The sequence below is a fragment of the Acomys minous genome (genome assembly GCF_964271855.1).
Source record: "Acomys minous genome assembly, chromosome: 13".
In the NCBI taxonomy this organism is placed as follows: Eukaryota; Metazoa; Chordata; class Mammalia; order Rodentia; family Muridae; genus Acomys; species Acomys minous.
This window is the reverse complement of record NC_140495.1, coordinates 44,759,489-44,773,856: the sequence shown is the minus strand read 5'-3', so window position 1 is coordinate 44,773,856 and position 14,368 is coordinate 44,759,489. Positions and strand designations below refer to the sequence as shown.

At 44.9% G+C, this 14,368-nt stretch overlaps 1 protein-coding gene across 1 annotated transcript in view; it reads right to left on the bottom strand.

The window, feature by feature from the left end:
* SCG3 (secretogranin III) overlaps positions 1-14,368 on the bottom strand; it is a 44,308-nt gene that overhangs the window by 10,395 nt on the left and 19,545 nt on the right. Inside the window, exons 9-10 of the mRNA XM_084754573.1 lie at positions 13,478-13,561; positions 11,065-11,202 (exon numbers count right to left, since the gene is read on the bottom strand). Coding sequence (XP_084610699.1) covers positions 11,065-11,202; positions 13,478-13,561 — 222 coding nt within the window. The remainder of the gene's footprint in view (positions 1-11,064; positions 11,203-13,477; positions 13,562-14,368) is intronic.

Sequence of the window (14,368 nt, the reverse complement as noted above, 5' to 3'; positions counted from 1 at the left end):
CTCAGAGAGCACTGTATACTCGTAACCATAGGGCCATCTCTCTAGCCCTCGCTTAGACATTTGATTCCATTTAGCAGATAGATGGGTCCCCATGAGTTTTAGATAGGGTAATTTCAGATTAGGGATGATGCTGAGGAGCAGTCTCTAGTCAAGGGTTAGATTGGCAGCTATTCACCATTTTTCTCCTGTTGAAGGTTCAGCATCGCTGCCTGTAGTGTAGGTTAACCTAAGCCAAGTCAACACTGGCCTAGAAATGTGGAACCAGGCCTTTGGTTTGGTCAGCTCTAGTAAACCTCCTTCAGGTATACATGCTCTTGGCGGAGTTTCCCAGAACCACTGAGCCTATGCTCTGGAATACCGTTGGCATTGTTGTCCTGGAAGTGGGTATCATTTCCTTAGGAGTGAGGACTCATTTTGGATAAGGCTAAGAAATAATAGCATTGGAACTTGAGCTGTAATCTTCTTAGTTTCTCATCCATGCATCATCTATCTGAAAGACCGGATCCCACCTCCAGACACAGATGCTGATATAGCTCATCCTACAGATGAATATACAGGCATATATAACACATGTATATACATGAGTATAGCTCATTCTTTATGAATTCTCCATGTTCAAAGTGTATGTACCAAGACACCAGGTAGCGTCCCTCTCTCTTTTGCATCTAATAGGAGTAGAGGCTTTTAAGGCCCAGGGCCTCTGAACAAGCACTGGCTGCTCAGCTGCAGGGTGGCAATGACCACCCTGAGGCCGCTAGTGTCTACACAGAGCTCAGTCTGATCAGGACTGGGCCGTGTGCGCTCAACATGTGCTGCAGGCTGTTCTTTCTGCTCTAAAATGTATTGGCATCTACTCTTCTGTTGCAACAACCTTTTCGGGCAGGCCTGTTGTCATCCTTTATTTCACAAGTGAAGAAGCTGAGGCACAGAGAGAGTTAAAGCAATCACACACACACACACACACACACACACACACACACACACACACACACACGGCTAGTTAGTGTATCCATGCCCTAAGATCTCCCAGGGCTCTAGTTTTGACAACAGCCTTTAAGAGGAACTGCTTTCTTCCTGGACCAAAGCCCATGGCAGACCTCTCTACTATGACCTCAGGCTATCAAGTTCCCCATGAAGTGCTGAGACCCTTCTATGGAAAAGGGATAAAGGGACACTAGAAGAGCTTCGCCATCATTTTCGGCCAGCCCCATTCGCTGTCTTCACCTATGTGGGAGTGGCTTTGGCTGGTTTTCATGAATGTAATGGGGCTGGCAAGATGGCTCAGTGGGTTATAAACACTTGCTTCAAAAACCCTCGTGTTCGAGGGTTCGATCCCCAGAACTCATGTGACGTGGGAAGGAGAGAACTGATGCTTGAAAGTTGTTCACTGACCTCTACCCACATGCCCACACCCCCCTCTTATAAATACAACAATAATTCTTTTCAGAAAAAGGACTCAGAACATGTACAAAACAATGTCCCCTGGTTTGCACTAACTGTTTAGTGCAAGCTGCACGGACACTGCCACTTCTGTTACTTGCTGGTGAGTAGGCCAACAAGATCCAGTAAATCTGATTATTGGTTCATTTGAGACAAGGTCTCTCTATGTTTCCTGATTGGCCTGGAACTTTCTACATAGACCAGACTGATCTCCAACTTGTGGCTATTCTCCTGCCTCTGCCTTCTGTGTATTGGGATTATGGTGTGAGCCACCATAATTCCATGCCCATTTCTGGATTTAGAAACAGTGATTTCTATTTCAAAATAATTAGATGAGGTGTTTCGAACAAGGAAAGAAGTATTAGCTCAAACTTAATTTTTCTTGTAAAGAAATTAAATCAAGCTAGTGATCCTCATACAATGCATTTTAATAAATAGACAATTTATCATTAGCATATTGGATAACTAGAGCTTCTGAAACCTTTGAGTGTATCTTAATATATTCATGTAAATATTTAAGTAACTTAAAGCATTCTTTTGAAAACCTAATCTTTGATACCATATTATATGTGGAAAGCTTATGTGAAAAAAAGAAAATCAGTGCTTACTCACTATTCGAATACATTAAAAGTGCCGATTAGGAGGGTTAAAATAGCTCAGTTCATAGTGTTTGCCTAGCATGTAGAAAGCCCTAGGCTCTAACCCCAGCACCACGCAAACCAGGTTTGGTAGTTCATGCCTGTAATCTTAGCACTTGGGAAGCAAAGGCAGGAGATCTAGAATTCAGTGTCATCTTCAGGTACCTAGTGAGTTCAAAGCAGCCTGGAATATATAAGGCCCTGGAGGGGGAAGGGAGTGATGGGCATGGTGGTTCACAACTTTAATCCCAGCATGCAGAGGGAGGCGGAGGGTCTCTGTGAATTTGAGGCCAGACTGGTCTACACATTGAATTCTAGGCCTGCCAAAGATACATAGTAAGACCCCACCTTAAAAAACAAACAAGCAAACAAAAGAACACACACACACACACACACACACATACACACACACACACACTCTTTACCTTTGTGCCTCCTTTTAAAGATTCTTTAATTTTTGTTTTACGTGTATGAGTGTTTCCTGCATGTACGCAAGTGCACCCAACGAGGCCAGGAGAGTGTGTGGGATTCGACGGAACTGGAGTTATGTGAGGGCTATGAACTGCCATGTGGGTGCTGGGACTAGGACCTGGGTATTCTGAAGGAGCACCTAGGACTCATAAGTACTGAGCCTCACACCTCCCTTTATTCACATATGATAACAGGATAGATAGAAAAGAAACCGACAGGCCGGGCATGGTGGCGCACGCCTTTAATCCCAGCACTCGGGAGGCAGAGGCAGGCGGATCACTGTGAGTTCGAGGCCAGCCTGGTCTACAAAGTGAGTCCAGGACAGCCAAGGCTGTCTCAAAAAACCAAAAAAAAAAAAAAAAAATAAAAAATAAAAAAATAAAAAAATAAATAAATAAATAAACCAACAGATCAAGACTTCTGCTGCCTTGTCCCTGAGGCACATTCACACAGCCCCCTCAGTGGTAGTAAGTCTTTGCTGCCCACTGATGCACCCAGATAATTAACACAAACCTAGGGGTAAGGAATCAAGCACCAGCCTTTTAATAAATAACCCTGATAGATTCTAATGTGTGGCAAAGTCTGGCAGTCAGCGCCACCATACCAAGCCTTCCACACAATTACTGGGGGGAATGGGTTAAAGCAGCAACGAAGTCAGGTGTCCTCTGCTCTCAGAGAGGGGCAGCTGGCCTTTATTTACATTTTCTCTTCTCTGAGCTGTAAAGTAAATCTTTTATTTATGCAGTATTCACTGAAAGCCCATGAGAGTACACTTTGGAACACTGGTCTATTTTTTCCATTTTATTTCAGCAGTCTTTGGAAAAAAAAAAATAGCTCATGGCTGAGGTAATATGGCACGAGCCTTAGAACACATGCTGAAATAGATGGAAGAGAGCCAGGGTCAAGACTCAGCCCTGCTTCTCTGGCTGTTCTGGTCTTCAGTGCTGTGAGAGAAATACTCCTTACACACAGCCAGCCTGACCTCCTCCTGTTCCAAACAAAAGTAGAAATCCATACAATTAATCTGCCGAGTACAGCAGGCCCTAAACACATTAGAGCCTCAAGAACATTTAAAACAACAACACAGACAGCGACACAAAGAACCACCCTACACCCCCAACACACAAAACATGCCGGCAAACACGGGCGTTTGCTGGCAAGTCTAATGACTTGAGTTCAAGCCACATGGTGGAAGGAGACAACTGACTCTCCTGAAAGTGGTCCTTTGACCTCTGTGTGCCTGTTGTGGTGTGTGTCTCCTCCGTCAGATAAGTCAATAAATGATTTTTTAAAAACCCAAGTATTTATAAAGACTTGTTTTATGTAATGCTTAAAGCCGTGTCAACATTACATGGCTACATTTTGGACTGCATATATCATAGCAACTGGCACGGACTCCGAGAAGGGTCCCGGAGCCACTCACTGAGAATGTAACACGGTTGGTAGAATTCATGCCGAGGGTGCATGAAACCCGGCGTTGACCCCTAGCACCACGTACACTGAAATGGTAATGTATGACTGTAATCCCAACACTCGGGAGTTCGAGACCATCCTCAGTTACTTAGGGAGTTTGAGGCCAGCTAGGGATATGTCAGAGTTGAGAAAAGGAGGAGGAATAAAGAACAATGGGAGGGAGGGAGGGAGGGGAGGGGAAGGAGGAATATTATTTCTCCACAGTGATAATATTTCACACGCCCACATAGGAAGAGCCTGGATTAGGAGTCAGGGGTTGTGGCTTTAAAGTCTAGCTACTACTCTCTGGCCATGAGCGCTTATGCTGGTCAATTCACTTCTTATATGTTGCTTTCTGGTTTGTTCAAGGGTGAATTCTGGAAAGGCAATTTATGACTTTACATAGGAGGAGACACTTCTTTTGACGTCCGTCAGAAACGTGGGTTGAGACAAAACCTCCCAAGTTTGTTTGGGCTTCAGTTTCACTTTCTGGCTCAGTGGAGAGGACCAGATGCTGTTTTTGGACATGTCAACAGAGCCCCTGGGGACCTGAATGCAGGCGTGTAAAGGTCTGTTCTTATGCTGCTTAAGAAAGAATCCACATGAGCTGTCAGTTTATGAATCCAATAGGCTGACTTTTCCAGCTTCTATTAAGAAAAGGGAAGTGACCGAGAAATTACTCAGGTGAAAGTCACCCTAGAGGTCACCTTTTCCACCTTAATTCCATTGTCTAGGTAGCAACATGACAAATGATGGCACTGCAAGGAGCCCATGGTGCTTCAGTGACAATCTCATATCTTGGGTGAGTTTTCAAAAGATTTTCAGGGCCTAGAGAGGTTGCTCAGTGGTTAAGAGCAATGGTTGCTCTTCCTGAGGACTCTGGTTATGTTGCCAGCACCCAGATGATGGTTCACAACCATCTAGAACTAACTCCATTTCTGGGTGTCAGATGCCCTCTTCTACCCCCCTCCTTCCTTCCTTTCTTTCTCTCTCTCTCTCTCTCTTTCTCTCTCTCTCTGTCCATGTCCTCAGAGAAGTATCCCTTCCCACAACACACATTTAAAAATAAATCAATTAGCCAGGTGGTGGTGAAGCACACCTTTAATCCCAGCATTCGGGAGATAGAGGCAGGTGGATCTCTGTGAGTTCAAGGCCAGCCTGGTCTACAGAGTGAGTCCAGGACAGCCAAGGCTATACAGAGAAACCTTGTCTTTAACACCACCACCACTACCACCACCACAACAACAAAATAATCAATTAATTAAAAAATATTTTCCGTGACTCACACATCAAAAGTGCATAATTAAACAGTTAGTCAGCAGGAGGAGCAGCACTTAGATCAGGGAATGTTTCCAGTACATTCTGTTGGTCTCTAGAGAAAAACTAAGCAAGCTTCTGGATATGGTTCGAATTAAAATAAGTTTTTCATTATTGGTAAATTCTTAAATTTAGAAATAACTATTGAATAATTCAAATAATAAAAAATCATTATGTAAAAAAAAGAAAACCATTAATCTGCGCCAGGTGTGGTGGTGGCTCAGATCTGGAGTCTCTGCATTTGGGAGGGAGAGGCAAGAGGATCAGCTCAGGAGCTTGAGGCCAGCTTCAGCTACATAGTGAATTCAAGTTCAGTCTGCGCTACCGAAGACCCTGCCTTAAAAAGCCAAAATAAATAAATACAAATAAGTTAAAAAAAAATGCGCGTCCCGGTGGAGAGCAATAGCTCAAATCATCTAAATTATTTTCAAAAGTAAAACGAATTAATTTTCTTTCATTGATACATAAAAATGTGTTATCTTTTGTTCTACAAATTAAATTTGATTTAAAAGTTTAGCTTTTGTTTATGTGCGTCTGCGGGAAGGTATGCCGCGTGTGTGCTGGTGCCTGGGGAGGTCACAAGAGAGGTCTCTGGGGCTATCGTTACAGGTGGTGGGGAGCCACCGATGTGGGTGCTGGGAATCAGACTCAGACGCTCTTAGCCACTGAGCCAACCCTCCAGCCCTTGTACTAGATTTTCATGAAAGGGAATGCATGTAGACATATTTTTTAAAGTGGAAAGTGGAGCGACGCAAGCCCAAGGCATTATTGATGTCACTAGTATTCCTACACACACTGCGCACAGGTCCAGCATCAGCTTGGCACTGTTAGGATATATTTACTGTGGCTACACAGGACCATCACCTCCTACTCCAAGACCCAAGGAGACCCCCCTGAGAATACTTCTGCCCTGTGTCCTACTTACAATTACTCTCTTAACTGCATTTTAGCCAGGCCATTACCTTATTCTATGTTCGATTTAGCAGTGCCTCGGTGGTGGTGGTACACCTGGAGGCAGAGGCAGGTGGATCTCTGTGAGTTTGATGCCAGCCTGGTCTACAAAGTGAGTCCAGGTCAGCCAGGGCTATTACACAGAGAAACACTATCTTGAAAAAGAAAAAAAGAAAAAACCAAACCAAACCAAACCAAAAGGTCTGTGCGCCATGTGCCTGCTCACCAATAAGTAGGAAGCATGTGAGTGTGCAAGGCTTGTGCTTCCCTATGTAGAGGGCGATACCGAGCTCTGCCAGACACAGTGGCTCATGTCTTTAGTCTCAAGACTCAGAAGGCTCAGTCAAGAGGATTGCCACAAGTTCAAGGCCAGACTGGGCTACACAATGTGTTCCAAGCCAACTAGGGTTAAAGACCCTGTCTCTAAGGAAAGAAAGAGGAAAAAAAAAAAAAAAAAAAAAAGAAAAGAAAAAAAGAAAAGAAAAGAAAAAGAAAAAGAGATAGAAACCCAGTCAGCCTTGCCTTCAACCACATTCATAAATTTATTTTCTGCATACAACAAATGGCTGATCCTTATTGAGTTTATAACAGAAGCAAGATAACCATTGAAAAATAGTGCAAATAAGCAACTATAAGACAAAGGTGAATGCTTGTTCTTTTGAGGATTAATTACATCTTTTTTGAGACAGGGTTTCTCTGTGTAGCCTTGGCTGTCCTGAATTCACTCTGTAGACCAGGCTGGCCTCAAACTCACAGAGATCTGTTTGCCTCTGCCTCCTCGAGTGCCAGGATTAAAGGTGTGCGCCACCACCACCTGTCTTGACTCATTTGTTCTTATCATAGAGTAATGTAGTCAAGGGTTGTGTGGAGTAGGAAGCTGCTTTAAACCCTAAATCTCTACCACCACCTTCCGGATGCTTCAGGAGAGCTGATATAAAGAGCAACACGGGAAGGACAGGGCTTCGCGCTCCTCCTCCTCCTGCATTGCTATCAGAGGGAAACCCACCCGAGAAGGGTGAAATCTCCCACCAGCATCAGCCTCTAAATGCTCTGCCATCCATCAGTCTGGAATGCCCAACTCTGTCTAGGTATTAACGGCTTGGTTCCCGGGATGGCAGTATAGGAGGCTATGGAAACTTTAAGAGGAGGAGCTTGCTGGTCATGGGGCGCACACTCTTGGGGCGGTGGTGGGACTCCAGCATTCACCTTGTTCTCTTTTCCCTCCTGGCTACTGAAGTGAGTGATTTCACTCTACGATGTGCCGCCCACCACACCACAGGCCCAAAGCAACAACAGACGATGATGGACTGGATCCTCCCAAACCGTGAGCCAGGGTTCTGTTGCAGTGAGGGAAAAGGTGACTAGCATACTGTACATAAGCGGCACCATCCCTTCCCTCGTGCCCCATTTTCATGGTGCTTGCTTTAAAAATAGAAAAGCAGAGAAATGTTCCAGCCACAGTTTGGGAGGGGATGCTTTGTACAGCAATGTAAGGCGCCATCTTCGCCACTTGGCATGCTCCCAAAGCAGACTAATGGGCTGATGGTGGCTGTGCTCCTGAGGAATACGGCCTTTGCACAAGAAGAAAAAAGGGAGGGAGGGAGAGAGGAAACAGAATTCCTTGAAGGAATTGTTTTCAAGTCTTGTGTAAAAGAGAATTTGGAGTGAATCTAGTATATTCTGTCAGCAAAGAGTGAAGACGGGGTGCTAAAAAGACAGCAGTGGCGTAAATAAGGAATTCCTACTGCCACACTGGGCCAACCTTTCCATAAAACCATCATTAATTGACAAGCATGGAAAAACTCAATAGAAAATATTAACGGCCAGGTGTGGTGGCTCATGCATTTAATCTCAACACTGGTGAGGCTGAGGCAGGTGGATCTTTGTGAGTTCGAGGTTAGCTTCGTCTACCCACTGAGCTCCAGGCCAGCCAAGGCAACATAGCAAGACTGTCTCAAAAATTTTTTAAGAACATGTTGACAAATTGGGTGCCAGTGAGACGGCTCAGTAGGTAAAGACTCTTGCTCCCAATCCTAACAACTCAGGCTTGATCCTTAGATCTCACGTGGTGGGGGAGAGAACAACCTGTCCTCTGCCTGCCCATGTGTGCTGTGTCATGTGTACATGTGCTTGAGTGTTAGAACACACACACGTACACATGCTAAGTAAATAAATGTAAAAACAAAAGTTAGGGAGCTATGTGAGCATAAGGGGCCCAGCAATTACTGCATCATAGCATAGCAAAGAAATCAAAGTCCATCCACCCAGTACCATGGACGGTTATACAGAGCCAGTAAATGGTCCAGTGCTATGTTCTCAGACGACAACTTAGCCGAAAACCAATTGCCCTCCCTCAGGAGAGAGCACTGACCCACTCTCACTCCCTTTCTCTCCTTCTGAGGAGTAAAATGTCCAGATGAACCAACCTACTAACAAGACCCAGCAGGCTCCACCTATACCAAAGAGGTCAACATTTCCTAATAACAGAGAGGTCACCTAGGATCAAATATCTCTTTCCAGCTTCCGGGACATAAGGATGTACTTTTTCTATGATGTGATTATGAAACTTGTAATAAAAGGGAGCTCAAACCCGTGAGCACAGCAAGCACAGGATCCACATCCTGGCCCCAACCAAAAGATCTAACAACTTAGAACTTACAGCCACATCAAGTCTTTTTCCTGGAGGGAGGGTGGTTTCTGAGAATGCTTGTAAAAATCCTAAGAAAGTGTGTTGTTTGCAGGCCAGTGTTGGGGGGGGGGGTTGGTCTGGTGCTATGTATTCTGATGCTAATTATTGGTCCCTAAGATCTGGTTGCTGCCCAAAGGAGGAGACACTCATGTACCCCAAAATTATGCTTATAACCTTGCCTAAAAACGTATTCCCGTTTGGCCAATAAAAAGCTGATACCTGGGCAAGGCTGGCGGAAGGTAGGTATGGGCTGGAGGGGTGAGCGGCCTTGAGAGGGACAGGAGACAGGGGAGGAAGAGGAGAAGGAAGGAGCGCACGCTGACCATGGGTGAGGTGGAGGAGAAGCACATGGCTGGCGTGGATGGAGGATTTGGCCCAGATGAAGAACAATAGCAAGAATTTGGGATTATGGATGGGAGGTGACCCGATAGAAATTACTAGAAGCAGGTGGCATGGGATGGGGGCAGGGAGGTATGGAAGAGGGATTAATGTCTGCCCTGCCCCAGGTGAAGCAAGGCTATTTTGAAATGTAACAGGTGTCTGTGTTTTTATTGATTGATAGTGGGTTAGAAAATATCACCATAATGCCTCATATTTGACCGCGTCCTCTTGAAGGGGAGGCCTGGTGGCACTCAGAGGAAGGATAGCAGGCTACCAAGAAGAGACTTGATACCCTATGAGCATACACAGGGGGAAGAGGTCCCCCTCAGTCACAGTCATAGGGGAGGGGAGTAGGGGAAAAGTGGGAGGGAGGGAGGAATGGGAGGATACTAGGGATGGGATAACAATTGAGATGTAATATGAATAAATTAATAAAATATTTAAAAAAAGAAAGCCAAAAAAATATCACCATAAGTCTGAGCATGGTGGTACATGCCTTTAATCCCAGTACTTGGGAGGCAGAGGTAGGCGGATCTCTATGAGTTTGAGGCCAGCCTGATCTACAAAGAGAGTCCAGGACAGCCAGACCTATTACATAGAGAAACCCTATTTCTGGAGGGGGGAAAAAGGAAAAGAAAATACCACCATAATAATTATAGGGCTAGTAATAAACATTATCAGACCGTACCTTTAAATTAACATCAACACCATAGATTCATTTTAAAAAAAGGCATATTGATGCACTGAACTTGTGATTTTATTAAGTTCTTAAAGGCATTCCCATTGCACCCCTGCATGAGCGAGGGCTTTGCTTTAAGCACAAACACTTGAGTGACCTGTGGTTACCTGGAGAACTATTAAGCAATTAAAGAAATATTGCCCATGCCTGTAATTTGAGTACACCAGGGGCCTAGGCAAGAGGGGTGCCATGAGTCTGAGGCCAGCCTGGGCTACATAGAGAGTTCCAGATCAGCCTGGACTACTATGTCTCAAAACACCAACACAAACTGTAGTCTAAAGCAGTAAATATTATTATGGATCAAAAAGGAGAACTGTAAAGTCAATAAATCCTTTCTCCTATAAACAAGCAAATGAACAAATGAATACACACATAAATATTGCTCAGTAAGTTAGGATTATAAACCAAACATTAAAGACATAAAAACATAAAGGACTGTGAATATTCCCTCAACCAAGAATATCTCTTCCCAACCACAACAGCCACTGCGCACTAAAGAGTGGGAGCAACCTGTCATCCCAGAAGACTCAAGACCATTAAGACACACTCTTAGTCAAGTGAAGGTGTTGTGTGCTAATCTTAAGCCCACAGACTGTACTAGATGGGCTTGACGTTGGATCTCCCCACCCTGCTAATCTTAACTACACGGATCATGCTGTGGGGGACTTGATGTCGGATCTCCCCACCCTGCTAATCTTAACTACACAGATTGTGCTGTGGGGGACTTGATATTGGATCACCCTGCACTGCTAATCTTAACTATGCAGATCCTGCTGTGGGGGACTTGATGTTGGATCTCCCCCATTCTGCTAATCTTAACTACACAGATCACGCTGTGGGGGACTTGATGTCGGATCTCCCCACACTGCTAATCATAACTACGCCGATCAGATCGTGCTGTGGGGAACCTCACTTTGGACTGTCCTACTTGCGTGTTGAAAACGTCCCCAGCTTCATTGCCAACCCCAAAGCTGTTAGATCCAGACCTTTGGCTTCATCTGTCTTTCCTCCTAGGTTGGAGTTATCATCTTTTGTCGAGTCCTTTAGGGTCCCATATTCCTTTTCCATCTTGGCGGCTTCCTCCTTGGTACTGTCTGTTTCTTCGTGACTCTTCTCTGATGGCACTGTGATCAGATAGTGTGCACTGTGGTTAAAACACCATTTCCTACGCTCCTTGGTCACTAATGCAGAACACACTTTATTGAGAAGATGCAGTTCCCTCACAGAAGAGGGAAGCGAGGCTCCGGGAAGAAAGATGCTCAGGGTCACCCACTGGGTTGCTAAGAAGCTGGGCCCAGATGTTCAGCATGGGCACTCTTCAGCCACGCTGTCATCAGAGAGCTACTGCTTGCCTTGCTTTATAATTTTAATATAATAAGAGATTGGCTTTCATTATGTTATCCCTGTATTCCTGGCTCAAGCAATCCTCCTGCCTCAGCCGGGCTATTTGTTTTCCTTCCCTCCCTCCTTCTCTAAGGGAGGACTTAGGCTGGGCACCAAACCCAGAGTGTCATGCATGCTAGGCAAATGCTCTACCACCAAGTCACAGCCTTGGCCCTGTTGATCTTAATTTAGTCAGTGTTGCCAGGCAACTGGGAGGGGGGGTGTACCACGAAGGTCCTGGTTACAAATAAGAGTGATTTTGTTATTTCCGAGACAAGGCCTGATGTAGCCTAGTCTGGCCTTGAACAACCACTCTTCTTGCTGCTACCTTTTGACCTCTTGAGCTCCCAGCGCTGGAGAGGCAAAGGCAGGAGGATTGCTGGCTTTGCTGGACGATTAATGTAGTCAAATCCGAGAGCTCTGGCTTCAGTGAGAGATTGTGTCTCAATAAATAAGGTAGAAACCGAGGAGGATGCCACTTGATGTTGACTTCTGTTTTCTAAACACGCAAACACATGCGCGCACACGCAGACACACACACACACACACACACACACACACACACACACACACACAAACACAGGAACATGCACATGTACATTGAAAAGAAGAAAAAAAAAGTCATTGACTCACCTAAAAAATCCTCTACTGGATTGCCATATTTATAGATGGACATATTTTTTTTATACCTGTGTTATAATTTTGTTTCTTGATTTTTGTTATTATTGAAAGTTATTCAAAACTGCTTGCGACAGCAGCATGTGCTGGGCCAGGGTAGGGGCAGGGCTGAAAAGATGGCTCCGCAGTCAAGAACACTTGTTACCCTGTGGACCACCTGGGTTCAGTTTCCAGCACCCACATGGTGGCTCACAATCAGTTTTGGGAATCTGATGCTTTCTTCTGACTTCCATGGACACCAGACATATATGTATTTTATACACACACACACACACACACACACACACACACACACACACACACACACACACATACACACAGTCTAAGTGGTAGAGTACCTGCCTAGCAAGCATAAGGGACTGCCTTTGACCCTAGCATAGAAATAAAAGAAAATCTTGCATGAAAATATCACTTTAGGGTTGGAGAGATGGCTCAGAGGTTAAGAACACTGACTGCTCTTCCAGAGGTCCTGAGTTCAGTTCCCAGCAACCACGTGGTGGCTCAGAGCCATCTATAATGTAACCCGATGCCCTCTTCTGGCCTGCAGGTGTAACACGTAGACCACTGTATAAATAATAAATAAATAAATTTTAAAAGAAAGAAAGAAAATATTACTTTAAGGGGCACATTACGGCATCACTAACATGTAGGGAATTTTCTGTGAAGGGGGCAAAATGGTTAAAGTACATGAATCCACCGCTTGCAATCTTTCCTCTTTTTGTTCCTCCTCTCCCCTTGGGAGGTTTCTACACCCAGCTCAGTTCCGTGATGTTTTCTGGGCACAGCTGGGCTGTGGATGGAAGAGAAACACAGAAAAGGAGCCTATTGGGGAGGGGCATAGGGCATCCCAGAGGAGTTGTGGGGGCAGAGGGAATAAGATGGCCTGGGACGGTGGTCTCAAGAGGTGTTAGGAAAAAGATGCGATTGGAGGCTTTCCTCTAGGATCCCTGCTTTGTCGCCGGCCGCCTCCTTTGTTAAATACCGACATTACTTTTTAGTGGAGGGGTAAAGGTGTGGCTCCATGGTAGACTTTATTATGGGCGAGCCTTCCATACGGAGGCTCTGTGTTCAATTCCGTGTCCAGCAAAAACAATGAAGGAGCTCCCAAAGGAAAGAACTTCTCTGTGCTTTTGCTGCTAAGAATCCTTTGCCACGACAGGATATAAAATGGCCAAGGTTACGTGTGGTTATTCCTCTGGTCGGATTTGAGATCTTGAAACATTTTGAGATCTATAATGCTTTAGTAATGTTTACTGAAGCCGGTCATTTACCACCGAAGCAGTTATTCTTGTAACAGCTAAGGGGAAAAATACCCCACGACAGTTAAGTAAGTCCTACCTGGGAAAAGCTTGCTTTTACTGTCAGTAGTATTGTTTTCTAGCTTGTTTTTGGTCTGCAGAGCAATTGTTTCATCCAAGTTTTCTAGAGAGGCAAGGAGAAAAAATACTCTTTAATTCCTGAGAAATGACATTAAATGTGTACTCCCACATGCTGTGATTACAGGTGTGCACCACAGCTCCTGCCTTAGGTTTTCTTTCTTTCTTTCTTCATTTTTATTTTTAACTTCCTTTAAAGGAGGATCTCAATCTACCCTAGGCTGATCTGAAACTTTCACTGCAGCCAAGGCTGGCTTCCAACCTTTTTTTTTTTTTCAGTCCCCTTAGCCCAGCTTCCCTAGTGCTGGGATTACCGGCTTGAGCGACCACGCCTGCCCGTCCACCTGGCTTAGCTAGTAAGCACTTCATTTTAATGACTTTTCACTCAAGTAACAACTTGTGGTTTGTGGTGACCATGTTAGGCACTTGGCTTCAGGTAGTGCAGGAACAATTGTTCACACTGAGTCATTGCAGTATCGCTGACATATTTCCAAGGGAGAACTGTCAGAGCACAGAATACCGGAGTCACACTGTTGACATTGTCCTGAACAGCATCTGCTCTGCTGTTGGAGCAGCGGTCCTCAACCTGTGGGTCTTGACCCCTTTGGGGGGGGGGTAGAATGTCAGTTATCCTGAATATCAGATATTAGCATTAAGATTCATAGCAGTAGTGGGTCTCAACCTGTGAGTTGTAACCCCTTTGGGGTTCAAACGACCCTTTCACACGGGTTGCCTGAGACCGTTGGAAAATGCTATGATTCATAACAGTAGCAAAATTACAGTTATGAAGTAGCAACGAAAATAATTTTCAGGTTGGGGATCCACCACAACATGAGGAACTGTATTAAAGGCT